An 18,973-nucleotide genomic window follows, 5' to 3' on the forward strand; every position below is an offset into this window, starting at 1 on the left:
CTCCATAATGCTTGGATGCACAGTACTCTTAATTGGCATTTCATGTTTTTGAAGGAAGGGCAAAGTGGCATGCTATTCATCTGGCCAGCATGAACAATGGGATTAGACTCACATTTGGGAGTCTAGTTAGAACCCAATTGCAGACGTAGGATGACTGTCCCTGTAAAGTAGAGTGGTAGACTCATTTCATCCTTCTGATGACTTTGCTTACTGGAAAAACCGCTTGATCGTTTTCCTCATTCTATGTTTTCTAGCCTTGTGTTCATTGAACTTACATTCTTCTCATATTTAGTGATTCCGAGTTCTTATATTTATTGATTGTGGTGTACGTGGTCATATCTTTTTAGCGCACACACAGAAGAATGTGACTCACACACTACTGAGGGATCTTACCTTTATTCTTTTGTCTGACGGATGATTTACCTAGACATCTATATGGTAACACTAAGTCCCTGACAGGAAGCCCTGCTTAGTTGTTACTTAATCTAAATTCTTGTCTCCAAAATGTTCACTTTTCCTTTCTGAATAGCTAACTATTAATTATGTGAAGCTTAAAAGCATTTTCAGAGAATAAAAAGTATTTTTCTCCCTGTTGATCTGCCACTGAGTGGTAGCATTGTACTGGCCAGGCTTGTGTCAGTCATGCTTTGCTTTGGTTTTGTGTTCTTATGAGTTTCAAAGGCACGTGGTATTGTACTTCAAAATCCACCTTCAGGACTTCAAATGTAACTCTGAAAATAGAGAGTTTGCCTAACGTGTAAGACACTGGGTTCCCATCCTGGAGGGCATGCATGTGTGATTCTCCCCAATCCATCCCCGTCTGTTTCTCTCTCCCTCTCCCTCCCTCTTTAAAAACAGAACTAAAATTGTGGTTGCATAGTTTGCCTGTTAGCTCTATGCCAGAATAATGAGTTATTTGAAGAGAGTTATAAGAGTGGTTTTGTGGATTTTGTCACACTCTTAATAACCAAATGGCAAGTCTGTGGTCTTTGAAGAAACAAGTCCAGGATTTGCTCCTTGGCTTTTTTGCAGAATATGGGAACCGATGATAAATATAATGAAAAGAATGAATCAAATAAAAAGTGGTTGAAAATAGAAAATAACAAGCATATAAAGATTCATAAGGGTCTATTTACTCCACCCCCTGAAATAAGGGTAAAAATATAGAAATATGCTGTCAATGAGAATGTTTGGGGGGTTGAAATTAACTAAGTGAATGCAAATGGGCTAGAAAACTTTGTGATTTCTGTCTTTAAAATTTTCCTCCTGCAATCCTTTATCAATAATAACACAACACTGCTAGTTTTTATATTGTGATGTTTAAACGTCACTTTGAATTCACTCTGAATTCAGTCTGTTAAACCTCACAGGTTCTAATTAATTGCACTTCCATAAGAAGTGATAAAAGCCTGAAAAGAAAGAAAAACCCTTACTGACTCTTTAGCTATTAATATGCCACATAAAATTGCAAGCAGAAAACTTGGTTTGGCAATGTGCAAAAGCTTCTACACTTAAGAGAAAGTTGACATCTCTGTGTAATTCCCCGAAGAAACTAAATTACTGCTTTGTGAGAGGATGAACCAATGTCCCTGGTCATTTTTAACTCATCTCTTGGCACAGGTGTTAGACTCCCCTTAAGGGTAGTAGATTGTGATATTTTGTAGTGACATTTGGTATCTCAGGCTAGTATAAAAGCCGTCAGGCTCTTATCCCCAAGATTCGAGAGTCATTATCAGTGGAATCCCTCTCTGGTCTAAAATGCATGAGGGCTAGAAAGTAATGAAATGGATTCCTTGAACCACTGATTCTGAATCCAGTTCCAAAATAAAATGGAAAGAATTGAAGTCAAGATGCAGTCCTATCAGAACACATTCACACATGTCATTGAAAGACTGTTTTGAGAGCTGGGCGTTGGTGGCACAAACTTTTAATGCCAGTACTCAGGAGGCAGAGGCAGGCAGATCTCTGTGAGTTCAAGACCAGCCTGGTCTACAGAACAAGTTCCAGGACAGCCTCCAAAACAATACAGAGAACATTCTTCATGGTAGTTTCAAAGCATTTACCAGTCAGACAATCTAGGGTTGAATTTCAGTTTATATATATGTAGTCATTTTCATATATTCTTACCCACTTTATTGAGATAAACTTACATGTAGTGAAATTTCTGTTTTACATGCCCTGCTGATAAATTTTGACAGAAATAATGCCATCACCTCCATCAAGATCTAGGCAACTACTGCTGCCCTAAAACTTCCTATACTCCTTCCTTGTTACCTGTCCTGCAACTACACAATGCAGCCATTGTTCTACCCTCTGTCACTGGAAGTGACATGTCTTGCAGACTTTATATCAATAGGATTAATTAAGTATGGCTTCCTTAGCTCTAATACTTTCAGATACCTTTATTCCATTAATTATGACATGAGGCCATTTCTTTTTACTACTAAGTTGTATTCTTTTGTGAATGCCACAAATCTGTATTCTCCTTCACTTTTCCATGGATGACTTTTCTTGTGTGCAATTTGGGGTCATTGTGAGTAAAACTGCTATGACTATTAATGGACAAGTCTTTGTAGACTTTTTTTTTTTTTACCATTAACTAACTTCTTATTTTAACTCAGCCCCTGAATGTCAGGCTGGGGTGGAACCAAATGACTAACAAGTTATAGGCCATTTCAGGTAAAACAAATAACATGTACAAGACTTGTCTATGGGTACAATGAATTAAGCAAAGGGAACAATGAGAAAAGTGGTGGCATTTAAAGAATTTAGCACTGAAGTCTGATAGTATATACCTTGGGAGGCAGAAGCTAAAAGATCCTAAGTTCTGCCAGCCTGGGTTATATAATAGAATTCTGCCTTTAAAAAGGACAGAGGCGATTTTGGTACAGTTTTTCCATCATAGCATGTACTTAAGTAAAATTATTTATCATCTACATGTCCTTCATAGTTTAATATAACATGTTCGGCTAATAGTCTGCTCATGTCTTTGGATTTAAAAATTGGCCATGTAGAAACTGGTGTACATGAATAGTTCTAGGAATAGTGAGTGACCTGCATGTTTGTCTCCATCATCACCTTCCCATACTACCTCACTCCTTTTCTATTAGATTTGTGTGTGTCCAGCTAAACCTTGAACTGAACTGAAATCCAGATGCAGAGAAGGAGGACTGATGAACAGAGGGGTCCAGAAACCCCTGAATGTGGGTGTCAGTGAGGAGACCTTGGAAATCTATGGGGCCTCTTGTAGTATATCAGTACTTAATGCTACCATCAGAATGGATTTTGGGAGCCCATCCCATATGGAGGGATACTCCCTGAGCCTAGACACAAGGGGCTTGGCCTAGGCTCTATCCCAAAGAATATGACAGACTTTGAAGACCCCCCCTATGGAAGACCTCACCCTCCCTGGGGAGCAGAAAGGGAATGGGATAGGTAGGGTGTTAGTTGGGGGGGGCAGGAGAGGAGGGGATGGAGAGGGACCTGGGATTGACATGTAAAATAATTTTCTTGCTAATAAAAAAAAAAGAAAAAAGATTTGTGTGTGTAAATACACATATACATTTACATACACATTCCACAACACATGTGTAGAGGGAAGAGGATAACTTGGGGAAGTTGGTTCTTTCTACCCTGTGGGTTCCAGGAATTGAAGTCAGGTGGAGATTGAAGTAAGATGGTCAGGCTTGAAGAATCTTACTCTTACCACTGGGCTATCATGCCAGCCCTAGCCCCACTACTTTATAGCTACATATCTCCTGTATGCTGCTATTCTCGGGTTTTTCTGTTGTTGTTGTCTCCCATCTGACTTCTTGTTTTCATTATATATTTTCAATTACTTTGGGTTGAAGATTCTAAATAAATGGTTAACCTCCTTGTTTGTGCTTTCTGCTTTTCATGAGATTACTTGGATGTTGAGAAATGATGAACGGACTCCATGGTGTTTCAGAAAACAAAACCCGATGGTGCTGATGAGTTATATCAACACCATGAATCAGAAGTATAAATAAATGTAATGACAGGGGAGGGGAATCTGAGAGCCTTAAGATCACAAAACTTCTAAAAACCAAAACTTGTCATAAATGGTGTCTTGACTTGTTAGATCAAACCAGTTCTCCTGTTGTTTGTATTTCCTCGGCATTGTAATGGGAGAAACAGCTTTGGTAAATCTGCAGTTCAGGGGAAGCAAGAGAAATCGCCGGAGTGTGATGAAAAGGCAGGTGTGACGTGATAAGGAAAATGATTTAAAGAAAGCTGAGAGCAAAGCTACTTTAATCATAAAGTGGGGAGTTCTCTTTTGATTGAAGTACATTTTTGAACCACTATAGTGACTCAAGAAAATGAGCTGGGTTATAGCAATGACTTCCAAGCAAGCTGATTCTGGAGAGTACTCTGATGCCGGTTTTATTTCCTGAGTTATTGATGTGAAGGCATTTGTTCTGTGATATGTCCTACACAATGACATGCACATAACACATGGGCATGTTCCTTGCCAGTGACTGTTCTCCATTGTCTCAGTAAGTAGTTATGTACTCTTGACCTTAAGACTTCTGACATTTGGGGGAAATTGTTGTCTTCTGTTAACCTCCTTCAAAATGAGGACAGTTACAGATTTGGGATACATAATGATCTCTGTCAGATCTTGTTGTTGCCTTAAAGGATATTTTTTGAAATGGGTTTTTAATAAGCCCACAGTAAAGGACATGGTAAAAAAAATTGCTTTTGTAAAAAATGACAGGCCAGAAATTAGGCTTTGAGAAGGCTTCACAGATTTCTTTTGACCAGCATCTTTTTAATTCTCGCTACTCTGTGGCATAGTCTTCAAAAGTCACTTAACTTCTAGTGTCTGAATTTCTTTCTTAACATATAGCTGTAGCCTTTGGGTTTGTCATGTGATTTTTGCAAATGTTTAAGAATATAGGTCATTCCAGTTCTCATTTTGAGTTGCTATGAAATTATTAGGAAGATAGACTGATAAGAAATTTAGAGTTTATAATGACTCTGGATTCTACAGTTTGTGTGTGTGTGTGTGTGTGTGTGTGTGTGTGTGTGTGTGTATGAGCGCACATGTGTTTGGAAACCCTCAGGGGCTGCAGTGTGTCTATTCTCTTAATATAATAGTTTTGGCTAGAAGGCATTTGTTTCCATTTGTCTTTCAAGGTACTTTCAGACCTCAGGCTTTGTGTCCAACTTTGCCCCACAGTCTAATAATATGTACCCTAGAAGTCTAAAATCCTCACCATGTTCCAGGCACATATCACTTGACATCACAGGACATACCACACAAGTGTCCTATGAATGTTTGACAGGGCTTCCCTGATGGTCAAGCAGGTTGTGTACCTGCAAAAGGAAGTCAGGCAGAGTTGCAGAGCAGGAACTGAAACCTGGCATGGAATCCACTCCTCAAGCCATTAGAGTGAGAAATACCTACTTGCTCTAATGTCACTCATACTAGCCTTCCCTTTGCTTCAGTCTTGACTTTCTCAGAACCTACTCATCAATAGAATAACGCAACATTTTGACTTATAGCTAGTTCATCACTGCTTATATCACAAGCTCTTAACAGAGCTTGAAGGAAAATCTCCAGTGTATTACTACTCTCCTTACATTTCTGTATGTGTTTATTCTTCTATACAGCCAAATGTGGTCACACTTCGTCAATTTAAATGGTAATTATTTCAGTAGAATCTCACTCCTACTTGGGTGGAAAGTCCCCAGAAACAGCATCATGTGCAGCTACAGGAAGACAGAGCACGAGAGAAAGGGCTCTGCTTATGGCTTTTAGTAGATTTCATCAGGATGTCTTTAGTAGATCTTCCCTAAGATCATCTTTTCTACAGAAAGGAGTTCTAACAGAGATAGAGCTCTAAGTATGAAGGGAACACGAGTTAAAGAAAATGTTTTTGCTGAAATTCATGTGCCTGTGTTTGGCCTCTGGCGTCCATGTCCCTGCCACATTCTGCATGTACCACTTTTACCTGTGGCCCATCAGGGTTAAGAGCTGTAACTTGAACAGAAAAGAAAACCAAGGAAGAGATACCTTAAAAGAGGGAGACACTCTAGGCTTAACTAGAAACCTGGCACTAGGGAAATCTCCAGGAATCCACAAGGGTGACCCCAACTAAGAATCTAAGCAATAGTGGAGAGGCTACCTTAAATGCCCTTCCCCAATAATGAGAATGATGACTACCCTAAATTCCATCCTAGAGCCTTCATCCAGTAGCTGATGAAAGCAGAAGCAGAGACCCACAGCTACACACTGAGCTCAACTCCGGAATCCAATTGTAGAGAGGGAGGAGTGATGAGCAAAGGGTCAAGACCATGCTGGGGAAACCCACAAAAACAGTTGACCTGAGCAAGTGGGAGCTCACAGACCCCAGCTGAGGAACCAGCATAAGACCAAACCAGGCCCTCTGAACGTGGGTGTCAGTTGGAGGGCTTGGGCTGTCTATGGGGTGTCTGACAGTAGAACCAGTATTTATTCCTAATGCATGAATGGGCTTTGGGAGCCCATTCCCCATGGAGGGATACTCTCTCAGCCTAGATACACAGCGGGTGAGGGGGGAGGCCTAGGTCCTGCCCCAAATGATGTGACAGACTTTGATGATCCCCCTTGGGAGGCCTCACCCTCCCTGAGGAGTGGATGGAGGGTGTGATGGGTGTGGTGGGGGGAATGAGAGGGCAGGAGGGAGAGGGAACTGAAATTGTTATGTAAAATAAGATTGTTTTTAATTTAAATGAAAATTAATTTTTAAAAAGGGGGTGCTGTAACTTGCTGTGTCCACACTGTGACAGATGTCTGGGCACTATTGGGACTGGCTCAGGGTCCATAAGATGAGTAAGAGGCAGAGGAGCCCTACAAAGCTTCTTTTCAAAATGATGCCATAGCCCATCTTTTTTTTTTTTTTTTGGCATTAGAGAGATTGTTATTGGTGCATATTTCTTTAAGACAGACCAGATCCCAAGTCACAAAGAAATCCTGAAGATTAGTTTTTTGCCCGTTCTCTGCATGACTTCCTAAGGCCACTCCAGCTAGCTGGCAGGATGTAGTAACATGCCAGCAATCAACTGCAGAATCCATGTGTATACATCTGCTGTGAAATAAATAGTTCCAGACTGCTGTTTTCTTTCAAATCTCAATTCAGACTCCTTACATGTGTTCACATCTTGCTAGCCCATGGCATTTCAAAGCAATTAAACTTCCATCACACATCCCAGTAATGGCTACAACAGACTTCATTTTATAGGGTTACACCACAAGAGATGCTACCCCCCTGAACTTCCCGTTATCCTCAAGAGAGCTAAAAGGAGGGGTATCACGATTGTTCACAAGTGGGAAATTGTTCCTTACCACTCAGTTTCCATCTTGCATCTGTGCATGCCTTCATAGACCTAATTGAAAAAAAAAAACTGTCCCAAGTATGTTGATAAAATCAACTATCTTTTCCAGGTGAACTGCTTCACATGCAGGGAAAATCCCTTGTAGAAGTAGCTGAAGAAGGCCATTTCTCAGCAAGAGTTGGGGAAGGCATGATGGGCCAGATGTTAGAAGGCTTTCCAAGCCTCACATATTTCTTTTTCTGCGTGTGATATTTTAATTCATTTTGAAGAAAAGAGCAGTTTCTCTGCAGTTCACTCAGCTATTTGAGTAACTTAGTTGGAAGAAATAGTGTGTGCTCACATGCAAAATATCAGCATATGTATGTGTAGAAGTTCAGGAGACTTAACTGTAGGGTCCACGCCTTCACACATGTTCTTTTAATATCCATGAAAATTAGTTTCTTCTGCAAAATATGAACAACATATCCTGTTAATAGGACTGTTAAGATTTTATTAGCTGGCACACAGTAAAATACATATGTTAAATAATATTCCCCTCTCGTTTAGAATTTCATCTGTGTATATATTTTTCCTTTACTTTTTATTTTATGCATATGGGTGTTTTTCCTTCATGTATGTCTGTTCACCATGTGAATACCTGGTGCCCTCAGAGTCCAGAAGAGGGGATCAAGTACTTTGGGACTGGAGTTACTGACAGTCGGAAGCCACCATGTGGGTGCTGGAGACTGAAACTATGTCCTCTACAAGAGTAGCAAGTGTTTTTGAATTGTTGAACCACCTCTTCAGCCCTCGGTGTTCTATTTTTAAGACGCATGTTTGATGCATAAAATTCTTCAACTTTCAAGACAGTGTGAAAACTCAGTCCAATTCGTGAGTCAGTTTTATACATTGCAATGATGATTTCATTTGTTTGTTTGTTTGTTTGTTTGTTTAACCTCAACTCAGGCAAGCGCCTAATAATTTATAGAATTGCCACCTTAAGTCATATGCATCTAAAGAAGGAATCATCTAGGCTTGAAGTGGGCGAAATAACACATGTACACACAAATTCATAAAACCTTATGGTTTTTTTAGAGAAGAATCATCAGTATTCAGAATAGCACATAATAAAAGATATTGGCACTGCATCCTATGTTTCCCACTCTAATGCCGTGTGCTTTGGGCATGAGGGAAAGGGCAGTAGGGAATCAGGCTCATACCCTGTGATTGCAAAACCTGTTTAACCAGGCTAACCCTAAGGAAGAGGCCCTCTGAGCTTCACTAGAGACCCTTTTAGAAGTACAAACCAGGGCCAGGCGTTGGTGGCACATGCCTTTAATCCCAGCACTCACAGGCGTATCTCTGTGAGTTCGAGGCCAGCCTGGTCTACAGAGCTAGTGCCAGGATAGCCTCCAAAGCCACAGTGAAACCCTGTCTCGAAAAACCAAAAAAAAAAGAAGAAGAAGAATAAGATAAGAAGAAGAAGAAGAGGAAGAAGAAGAAGAAGAAGAAGAAGAAGAAGAAGAAGAAGAAGAAGAAGAAGAAGAAGAAGAAGAAGAAGAAGAAGAAGAAGACAAAAAACCAGGGATGCCTTAGCGTGTGTGTGTGTGTGTGTGTGTGTGTGTGTGTGTGTGTGTGTGTGTGTGTGTGTGTGTGTGTGTCCTCTCAAAGTGTGTGTTGTCCTACAGTTTGATACAGAACTTGCTCTAAACAACTCATCTTTGTGAGTTGTCTGTCAGCTCAGTCTCACTCAGGCTCTGCCATTTGGACCCTGGCACTCTTTCAAATGTCACCTTACTCTTCATGAAGGAGAACTACAGTTATTCTGCTGCCATAGTTCTGTCCTTACTTACACAACTAGAATGCCCCAATAATCTGAACAAACTGCCTCTTTGCTTTGATTCCCTGCTGGCCCATGTCCATTCCCTGATATCTGAACAGGCTCTGCAGATGTCCTGCTGACTGTATCTCCTGTCTTCCTCATGCTATTGCTCTTGCCAGTTTGTCTATCTCCTTGCTTTGTGTGAAGCAAAGATAGCTTTTGTCACTGATTACTCTCTACCTCCTTTAACCCCGGGACAGTTCTTTGAGGTTTCTGAAGGGAAGAGTCTACCCTAGACACTCTCTGCCTCTCACTCCTGCTCTCCCTGGCTCTCCCTTCCATCCCCACCCCCTACTCTTCTTCCACTTGTTTCTACTCCACTGCTTTGGTTTGCTTTTCCAACTGGATTTTGTTTCCCACTCTTATTACAAGGAGTAGTAACCTTGAACCTGGAAACCTGTTGAAGGAAGGAAATATTCCTGGGAAATCCAGTGCAAGAGGTGAGCTAGCTTTCTTCCAAGTGAGATGACAATCCAAGCTGTGGGGAGAAAATTCTTCCAGTGAGTGAGGATCCAGGTGAGCCAGAGGATCTATGAGTGGATACAATAACCAAATCCCAGCACTTTTGCTACTGGGTGAAATATCATTGTGTCAGATGCTCAGCTCTCACAGAAGAAAGACATAGTCTGGGAAGCTGACATGTGCTCAGCACATCCTTCTTTTAGCCACAGATCACAGGCCCTTGGAGTACATTTTTAATCTCATTCTCATCATTGTCTAGAGACAATCATGTTTTCCTACTAACAAGTAAAACTATCATCCAGATATGCCCTAGGCTGTACTGGGTCTCCTCGAACTAGCAAAATAGTTTCCCTACCTCTGGTTAAGAAATATTTCAGCACCTTACAGAAATTACTTGCTAATCACAGCCATGTTGGAAGCAAATAAATGAAAAATAATCAGAAAACATTATAATAATCTTACTTTTTATCCTTTGCCTTTAGAGAAATCTGCAAGTTGGACAGTAAATGTATATTTCTATATATGCATCTATAATAAACTGTCTGGATGTGTACATACACACATATGCAGAATGTGTAGAAGAGAGGCCAGAATGTTTTCTAAACTCTCACTATTTGTCTCTATAATGATGAGACCATCTGACTACCTACAGCTGCTAAGCAAGCCCATCCCAAAGGAAACTTTGAAGGGCAGCCCCAACAGACAGCCAAGTGTCTGGAAACCTTCCACATGCAAGCTGTCAGTAGCACTGGTGATGGCTGGCATGTTTAGATCCGGTTGGAGTTGTTACTAGAGCCTGAGATTCTATGATGAACAAGAAAAAAAACAAACTTGAACCATACAGCAGAGCAGAGGTACCAGCTGCTCTGTTGTCCCGCCCCCACTGGAGCCTGCACTTTGCACCATGCAGCACAAGAAGCTGTGGAAACTGTACTTCTGCTGCCCTTGAGGGGAGTCGGAGAAGGGAAGGAGACAAAGAGAGCAATAGTGATGCTAGAGCATCTGTCCCAGATGCTCAGCTGTGGCACCCCAACATCAGGACCATGAAGAGCATCAATGACCACTTCCTTACTCTCAAAATTTACATATGGTGTTTTCATATTCCACTGTTCATTTCTGCTTGAAAAGAGCAGTAATTGGTTTTGACAATGTGCACATGGGGCATGGTAGCCTAAGACAGTGCCCCAGCCCTTTTTAGTTGTAATCTTTGCTCCCTTCCTGACATCTGGCAATATCTGATGAATGGGTACAAGAAGTGCTCTATAGCGGAGGCAGTTCTTCAGAGAAGGAGGTTTAGGACATTTAGGATCAAAGAGCCCAAAGGTGCTAGGACTACAACAGCTGCAGGCAGATCTTTGATCTTTGGTTCAGATTCTACCACTCCACAGATCAAACAGCCTCCATCCCTCAAGCCAGGTATAGAGATAATTGATCTTTACTGTTTACTGTGGTGGCTCCTGAAGGTAAATTGATTGTTGGTAGGTGGCATCCAACAGTCATAGGTGGCCTTCATCTCTCCTGTGGTATCTCCCCACTGTTCCCTGAGGTATTTCCACTCACAACAATCCCTGCTGACCACTCTTCTCCTAGCCACTGATTCTGGTGGCTCTGGTTTCATTACTGTGCTGAAGAACTACCTCATTGATTATTTAACTAGGAGATTCAGTCCTGGCATCTGCATCTAACTAAAGCCTATGCATCATCCACCAAAGCAGAAGCAAATGCTGTCTACTTGGTTGACCACATGACTACACATTTTTTTGCAGATTTTTTATTTGAATTAGAAACAAGATTGTTTAACATGACAATCACAGTTCCCTCTCCATCCCCTCCTCTCCTGCTACCCCCCCCCCCAACTAAAGCCCTACCTAACATATATCCTTTCTGCTCCCCCTGGAGGGTGAGGCCTTCCATAGGGTATCATCAGAGTCTATCGTATCCTTTGGGATAGGGCCTAGGCCCACCCCCGTGTATGACTGAACATCTTAGCATGAATAGAGAACTTACTACACACCAGGCTGTGGCAGCTTCCATTACAGCCATTGTCTCTTTAAATGATCTCTTACTCCTTTAAAATACTTTTATACTTACAGTAATTATATACTTTGATGCTTTTAATTGTTTTTCATTCTATCTTAGCATTGTTGCCTCACCTAGGGATTGACTGAGAACACAAATCGTTTTCTGTTTCTTTTGGGCTCTCCCTGTTCAGGGTGATGTCAAATAGACAGTAGATTTCCACAAGCCATCTAAGTGATGTGATAACAAATTAGGGCAATTATTAGCTTATGCAGGCTCAGCATACCTTATCCATGGGACTAGAAGTACTTTGGATTTGAGGATATTGGCATATATGTAATGCAGTATCATGGAGAGAAGGGCCAATTGTAAACAGGAAGTTAGTTTTTGCTTTCTAGAAACCCTACACCTGGCTCAAATGCAATCATATACTGCATCATAGTGCCCCTGCATTTTGACTGCAACTTGTTGCATAAGGTCAGATTTGGAATTTCCCATAAACCCAGTGTCGCTTCTACAAAACTTCAGATTTTGGAGCTGAATTTCATATTTGGGACTTTTTAGGCCAAAGACATATATTTTGTATTGATGGAGTACACTAAAATCAAAACTTCAAATAATCAGATAGTTGAGCCCATTGGTCAGTCATGTTCTACACGTTCATGATTATGCTTTGCATAACAGACACAATATTGGTTCAGGTTGCTAAATGATAGATGGTGAGAGATAGCTCTGCACCACTCCTCTTAGTCTGTCCAAGAATGGTGATATATTGTCAGGACACAGAATTTTAATTTTAAATCAAGATGGAAGCCGAGCATAGTGGTGCACACCTTGAATCCTAGCACTTGGAAAGCAGAAGTAGTCAGAAAAAGTGTCAGGACAGCCAGGGATAAACAAAGACACATGTCTCAGAAATAAATAATGAATAAATGAATGACAGTAAAGTCAAGACAGTCCCAAGCAAACCTGGACACTTAGTATCTTCAGAGCCCTGGTCCCTTCAATCTTCAGAGCCCTGTCTGGAGAGAGTCCCATGAAGTTTCACTGGAAGATGCCTGCTGGACCTTCCTAATAGATTTCAAAAGCACTCATGGATAGATGCCGCTCACTCTATTTGCACTACCTGCCAAGCACAGGTAAATTATCAGATTTCTTCCAGGCTCCTTAGGGAACGCCCATGTGTTGGAAGTTTGCTGTGGATCCTTCCCCCTCCCACTGGATACCACAAAGCAGTTTGCACATCTGACAACTGGCAGCAAAAAGGCCCTCAGTCACTTCAGAAAGCTCAAATACTTTCAAAAATATGTTTGCAAAAAAAAAAAAATAGTTGCCTCTTGTTCTCAGAAACATTTGTTTTTGCTCCCTGCCTGGACTTCCTAGCTTTCTTTGAGATCTGGTTTTGTAGACCTCTGTCTAATGCCATTGCTTAAATTAGCCGAATCTGCTTTCAACTCCCAGGATTACTTACTTTCATGCTCAGTGATTAGCTTCCCTCCTCACTTCTGGTCTTGTCAGAAAATGGAAATACACCTGCCAGAGAGTATTATCAATCTTCCTGACTTCTCTTGTCTGTCTTTTTGAAGCCAGTAAGCCTTTAAACAACTTTGAATTAAAACACATTATGCTTCCAGAACAAGACAACGCCACTCTTTGCCAGCTAAGCTGCTTGTGAGGGCCTTTTTATGATGTCTGCATTGCTAACTTATACATACAAAGACATAAATGGGCACAGTCCATAGGGACACATGCAAGGGATGCAAGTTAGTCAACCCCTGCCTCCCCCACATGCTGGGGTGGAGCTAGCCTTTCCTCACTCTACTAAGAAATGAATTCGTTTTCTGATATATACTTAGGCGGTTTTGCTTCCAGATTGTCAAGGACTTTTATATGCATGCCTTGTTCCCTCAGTAACTTTATAATTGTCTTTTGAATATTAACCATTGTTGTGTTGGAAGTGGATGTTTGCTAGCTAGTGTATGCTCTTAGGCATGGAAGTTTGTGGTTGGGATCCCTAATCATATCCATGCTAATAATACCCTGGCTACAAGAGTTTTGTTTATTGCACAGATGAGTTCTACTTGATCTTGTGAAATTACTTTCAGGCTTAAATTTTGTTCAGAGTTTGGCATAAGGTATATGATAAGTAAGTATCCTTTAGGGATAGAATAGCCCTGTCACAGCCAGATGTTTGCACAACGCATTTACCAACATGGTAAATTCATAAAGTGTGTTCATTGACTCTTAAGTAAATTTCAAAAGTTATTGATAACTTCACAAAAGTTAGAGGAGAGGGAAAGAACCAAAATTCTTAATTTCCGACACAGTTTTCTAATAAACATATCGTGCCACTGGTGGGTAAATAACTTGGTGTGCCTACTCGATTCATTCATCCCCTAAGTGTTTACATGAACCTAACACCCTATAGCCAGCTGGAGAAACTGCACCCTGAAGTTCTGTGGCTCATCAATGGTAATGGGCAGGCGAGTGCACTCACAATGGTAGAAAAACAAAATCAGTATTTCTCTTTTGAGGTGATTTTGAGTATGAAATTTTTACATTATATATCTTTTTTAAAAAAATCACTGTTGCTTCCAGGTTGTTCAGTGTTATTTCCCCTCCTGATACCACATTTTTAAACAGTTTATATGTTCAATACATTCACTGTCTAATTATTTCCTTATCAGTATTTACCAACAAGACAGATAATGGCCTATCAAGCTGCATGGAGTTGATGCATCACCAACAAGAAAAAATTAACAGATAAAAAAAGTAACATTATATTTTTCTTCAGCTGTGTACCACATCCATATACAGATGCACAATTCTGAGTATTTCCAAATATTAAAAATCTCCATTACTGACTCAACAACTTTCATTGGTCTGTTCCAGTTTTCATTTTTATTGATTCTAATCTGATGTTTTCTTCTGTTGAGCTGTGGCTCCTCAGCCTCCTTCCTTTACATCTATTTTGAGTGCTTCATGGATAGACCATGGCCCTAGAGGGTAGGAATGGAATTGGAAGAGGAAACAAATTTATAACCTTGATAATGACTTGAGTTCTTTTCCTACTTAACTCAAGAGTCTGCTTAACAGGCATAAAGTGTTGGTGATAGTTGATGGCCTACCCTTTTTCTTTTTTCTTTCGCCATTGTTTATTCTTTTTTTTTTAGAAACAAGCTTCTTTTACATGTCAATCCCAATTCCCTTTCCCTCCCCTCTCCCCTGCCCCCCATTCCCCATCTCAACCCCTTTCTGCGCCCCAGGGAGGGTGAGGCCTTCCATGGGGGATCATCAAAGTCTGTCATATCATTTGGAGCAGGGCCTAGACCCTCCCCTTTGTGTCTAGGCTGAGAGAGTATCCTTCCATGTGGAAAGGGCTCCCAAAGTCCATTCATATACTAGGGATAAATACTGATCCACTACCAGAGGCCCCATAGATTGCCCAGACCATCAAACTGACATTCACATGCAGGGGGTCTGGAATAGTCCTATGCTGGTTTCCCAGCTATCAGTCTGGGGTCATGAGCTCCCACTTGTTCAGGTCAGCTGTCTCTGTGGATGGCCCTTTTTGTTAAACTATGTTGTAATGGGTGTTAACTGGAGTGGATGGGTGTGGGATGAGGGCCAAACAGGAGCAAAGTAAATGTTACTAAACTAGGGTCCAATGCTCCAGTTTAGTACTGCCCTAGGGGCTGAAGAGAACTTCCAGAGCCTTTGCCCCCCCCAGCATCCTCCCCTTCAGACCCTCAACATACCAATCAAATCTTTAGTCTTATTACTGAACTGAAATAAAGTAGTAAGTTTGCTAGTTTAATACCAGCAGGATAGGGGGTACTTGACAGAGGTAGAAGACTTAACATAAAAACGTAAAAGTTGATAAAAACTCAGCTTCCCCAGGGAAAGAAAACACTGTAGAATATGTGTGATAAAATTAGGCCTGTCGGGGATGGTTAAAGACGGGAGAATTCACAAAAGAGCTCTGTCACTTCATTTCCTTAACCTTGACCTTCTTTTAGAGACCCTCCCCCGCCCAAAAGAAAGAAAAGAAAATCTTGTTGATGAGGCTCCAGTAATAATTGCCCATATTAAGGGGAAGAGTATAGCATTTTAATATGTGCATATAATGAGTATGAATCAAATCAGGGTAATTTAGATTCTTCTGTCTCCTTATCATCCTTATATATGGAGATCCTGACCCCCCCTTATAAAACACATTATAGGTTAATATAAAGTGTAGTTCCTAACTGTGGACTAGAATACTAGAATTAAGCTCTCCTGCTAGCTCTTTGATCTCCCATTCTCCCCCACCCTGCCCTCATCCCTCCCATGCATTATCCCTTGGGATTTCTCTTATATTTGCTATTTCTCCTTCTCCTTTTAATAACTTTATATAATATTATGTAACTGAAGCAAAATATTGGAATTGGATAATTCATAGGAATTACCAGTTACTTCGTTTGCTTGTATTCTTTCCCCAGTATACTTGAGATATTTTACAATGAACTTACTTTTTTTTGTTTTTTGGTTTGTCGAGACAGGGTTTCTCTGTGGCTTTGGAGGCTGTCCTGGAACTTGCTCTTGTCGATCAGGCTGGTCTCAAACTCACAGAGATCCTCCTGCCTCTGCCTCCCAAGTGCTGGGATTAAAGGTGTGTGGCACCAGTGCCCAGCTCAATGATCTTACTTTTTAATGAAGGAAAACATTTTAAGAAAATGTCATAAACAGTAAAGGTTGCAAAGCTAGAAAATCCTGCATGCATCCTTGCCATAGAAAAGGAAATTTACCTTTATATATTTGGGATAGCCTGTCTAGCTCAGCACCTGGTAACAAAATAATGTGTAGGTTTTCTCACCTGAGATAAATACTACTATTCAATGAGTCATGGCTCGATCCATCATACTATCCTCAAACAAGAAAATTGTGGAAAAAATATTTTAATTTGCTTGCTGAGTATTACACAAGTATCAAATAGCATGAATGAAGCTGTTGCTGAGTTCTAGTATAGTTTTTTTTTTATATATGCTCTAATTTCCAAAGTTCCCATGGAATCCCGTGAAGGAGTATGAGACCACTTCCTCCACCAAATGTTTTATGATGACGCTGGAGTACAAGGACACATAATGACTGATGGGTTATCAGTTCAGTTACTGATACAGCTTTAAAGCACTCTGCCCTGTGCAGTGCCTGTCACACAGAGATCCCAAGGGATGAGGGGAACAGAGGGGTCAAGGGATGGAGGATAGACAGAGGGTGAGCAAAAGGGCACATGGGTTCACAATTTATAGGACTGCAAAGAAGAACTTCTGGGCAATGTTGGTTGGATTTCCTAAATCTATTAACTTTATTGATCTGAGAATGCTTTAGGAAGTAAGTGGACAAGCTAGGTGTTTGGGAGCTCATGGTAGACAGGTTTAGGTCTGTGCAAAAGAGGAATAAGAAGAGTTAGAACAAGGGCTTTATATAGGAAAAGATGGTGAGGCTGAGGGACCAAGCTTTCACCCGACACTGGAGCAAAGGATCAGTGAGGAGGTTGCTTTCAAATTTGCACAGCATGGTATTCTAAAGAACTATGAATTTTAAGCAACCCATAGGCATGGGCAGCTGTGGGATTTTTGCATGAGATAGTTAATGCAATAATAAAAAATGTTTTAGGCAAATCAGTTGTAAGTTTAACTTTGTATTGACTGTAAAGATATAAGTGTGGTTTGATACAGATGGAGATTTTAAGTTTTTAACAGGGATCTCAAAGTATTTTAGAAGGAACTGAACATGTAGATTTTGCTGCACCGTCAATAAAATAATTCTGTGTTTAACTGACATTGTGGAGACAGTTACATCAGATTCAGGTCTAGATCAGCTCATATTCTAATTGAAAACTAATGGATTTGAAGACAAGAAACTGGTATAAAAGTCTAGAAGTCTCCAAACATCTTATGCATATAATGTAATGAATTTTATGTGCTAAAAGAAGATAATAATTTATGCCTTTGGGGGTATTTAACCTAATTACTAGATATGTCAGAAAATTGATATATCTTGCATGTGAGTTCTACTTATACTGAGAATTTATGTACATTATCATTTTTCTTTAAAGCTATTAGTAATTTTATCTCATAAAATCAATGCTGTCATCATTTTAATACAAATGGTTATCAGTAGGGTCTTGGAATCCGGTTTGGACAAGTGTCTCTCCATGCCTTGGTTTCTTTATCCATGAGTGATGACAGTAATCACATGAACATCTTCAAATTCTTGAGAGGACTAAATATAAAATATAGATTATTGTCTACTATGTGGTAACAAGTCATAAATGACCGTTGTATTGCTAGTAATATTACAGAATCAATTAATGATTTTACACACCAATATTTTCTTATTGTAATTATTTGGTTTGCTTTTCAAGCCTTGCTGGAAAGATAGTCATGATCCCCGAGGTTATGTCTGGGGTCTCTGTTGAATGGCACAAGGAGTCACTGTGGGTAGCATTTGATCTAGCCACAGTAAAGTTGACCTGCATCTTGCTTTCCACAGTGAGCCATCTTTATGGATTTGGACTGATGGATGCAGAAGCCATGGTGATGGAGGCAGAGAAGTGGACAACCGTTCCTCAGCAGCACGTGTGTGTGGAAAGCACAGACCGACATATCAAGTAATGCTTACTGCCTGCCAGCATCCTGACAATGCCCAAAATGAGGCCAGTGTAACCACTATTGAACATGCAAACTAGATGTATCTTTAGTTTCTTTCTGGTGTACTTACAAAGTTGAGATAGAATGTTATACCCAACAATTCTTTCAAGGAAAGCTCTGTCCCAGTAGGCTAGCCTATATTTCCTGCTTGTCAATATCCTTGTTTAATGAAGCAAGAGTTCTTGAGATCTTTATGTTCTTCAACCTTACATTTGAAGTTCTCTAAAAACTGTTGTAAACCAGATAGCAAGTGCTATTGTACATCCCTCAGAGTTGTGAGGCCTGTGTGAGCTGCACACACTCAGATGTTGTGTTTGCAGTGTATACCCAGCAGTGTGTGAAGTCACTGCCAGGTGTTTGATCCAAAGAACAGCATTCATCTCAGGAGCTTTTCTGGAGTTCTTGGTTTTCTCCTCAGAAACCTCTCTGCCTGGAAAACTTTTTGAACTGTATTTCTGGTTGATGATGAACATACAGCGTTATAACTCTGTGCAAATGTGTTAGTAAGCACTGAAAATGGGGCAGAGTTGTGGTTTAGTTTGGTGTGATGTGGTTTTAAATTTTTCCCCATTCGCCACTTTCATGGCATAGAGTGAGA

General features: G+C 40.5%; 1 protein-coding gene across 2 annotated transcripts in view; it reads left to right on the top strand.

The window, feature by feature from the left end:
* Nucleotides 1-18,973, top strand: part of LOC100762283 (proprotein convertase subtilisin/kexin type 5) — a 421,198-nt gene that overhangs the window by 233,023 nt on the left and 169,202 nt on the right. For both annotated transcript variants that reach the window (XM_027406556.2, XM_027406555.2), the window contains exon 11: nucleotides 18,218-18,335. In XM_027406556.2, coding sequence (XP_027262357.1) covers nucleotides 18,218-18,335 — 118 coding nt within the window. The remainder of the gene's footprint in view (nucleotides 1-18,217; nucleotides 18,336-18,973) is intronic.

Source organism: Cricetulus griseus, chromosome 3, assembly GCF_003668045.3.
Source record: "Cricetulus griseus strain 17A/GY chromosome 3, alternate assembly CriGri-PICRH-1.0, whole genome shotgun sequence".
Lineage (NCBI taxonomy): Eukaryota > Metazoa > Chordata > Mammalia > Rodentia > Cricetidae > Cricetulus > Cricetulus griseus.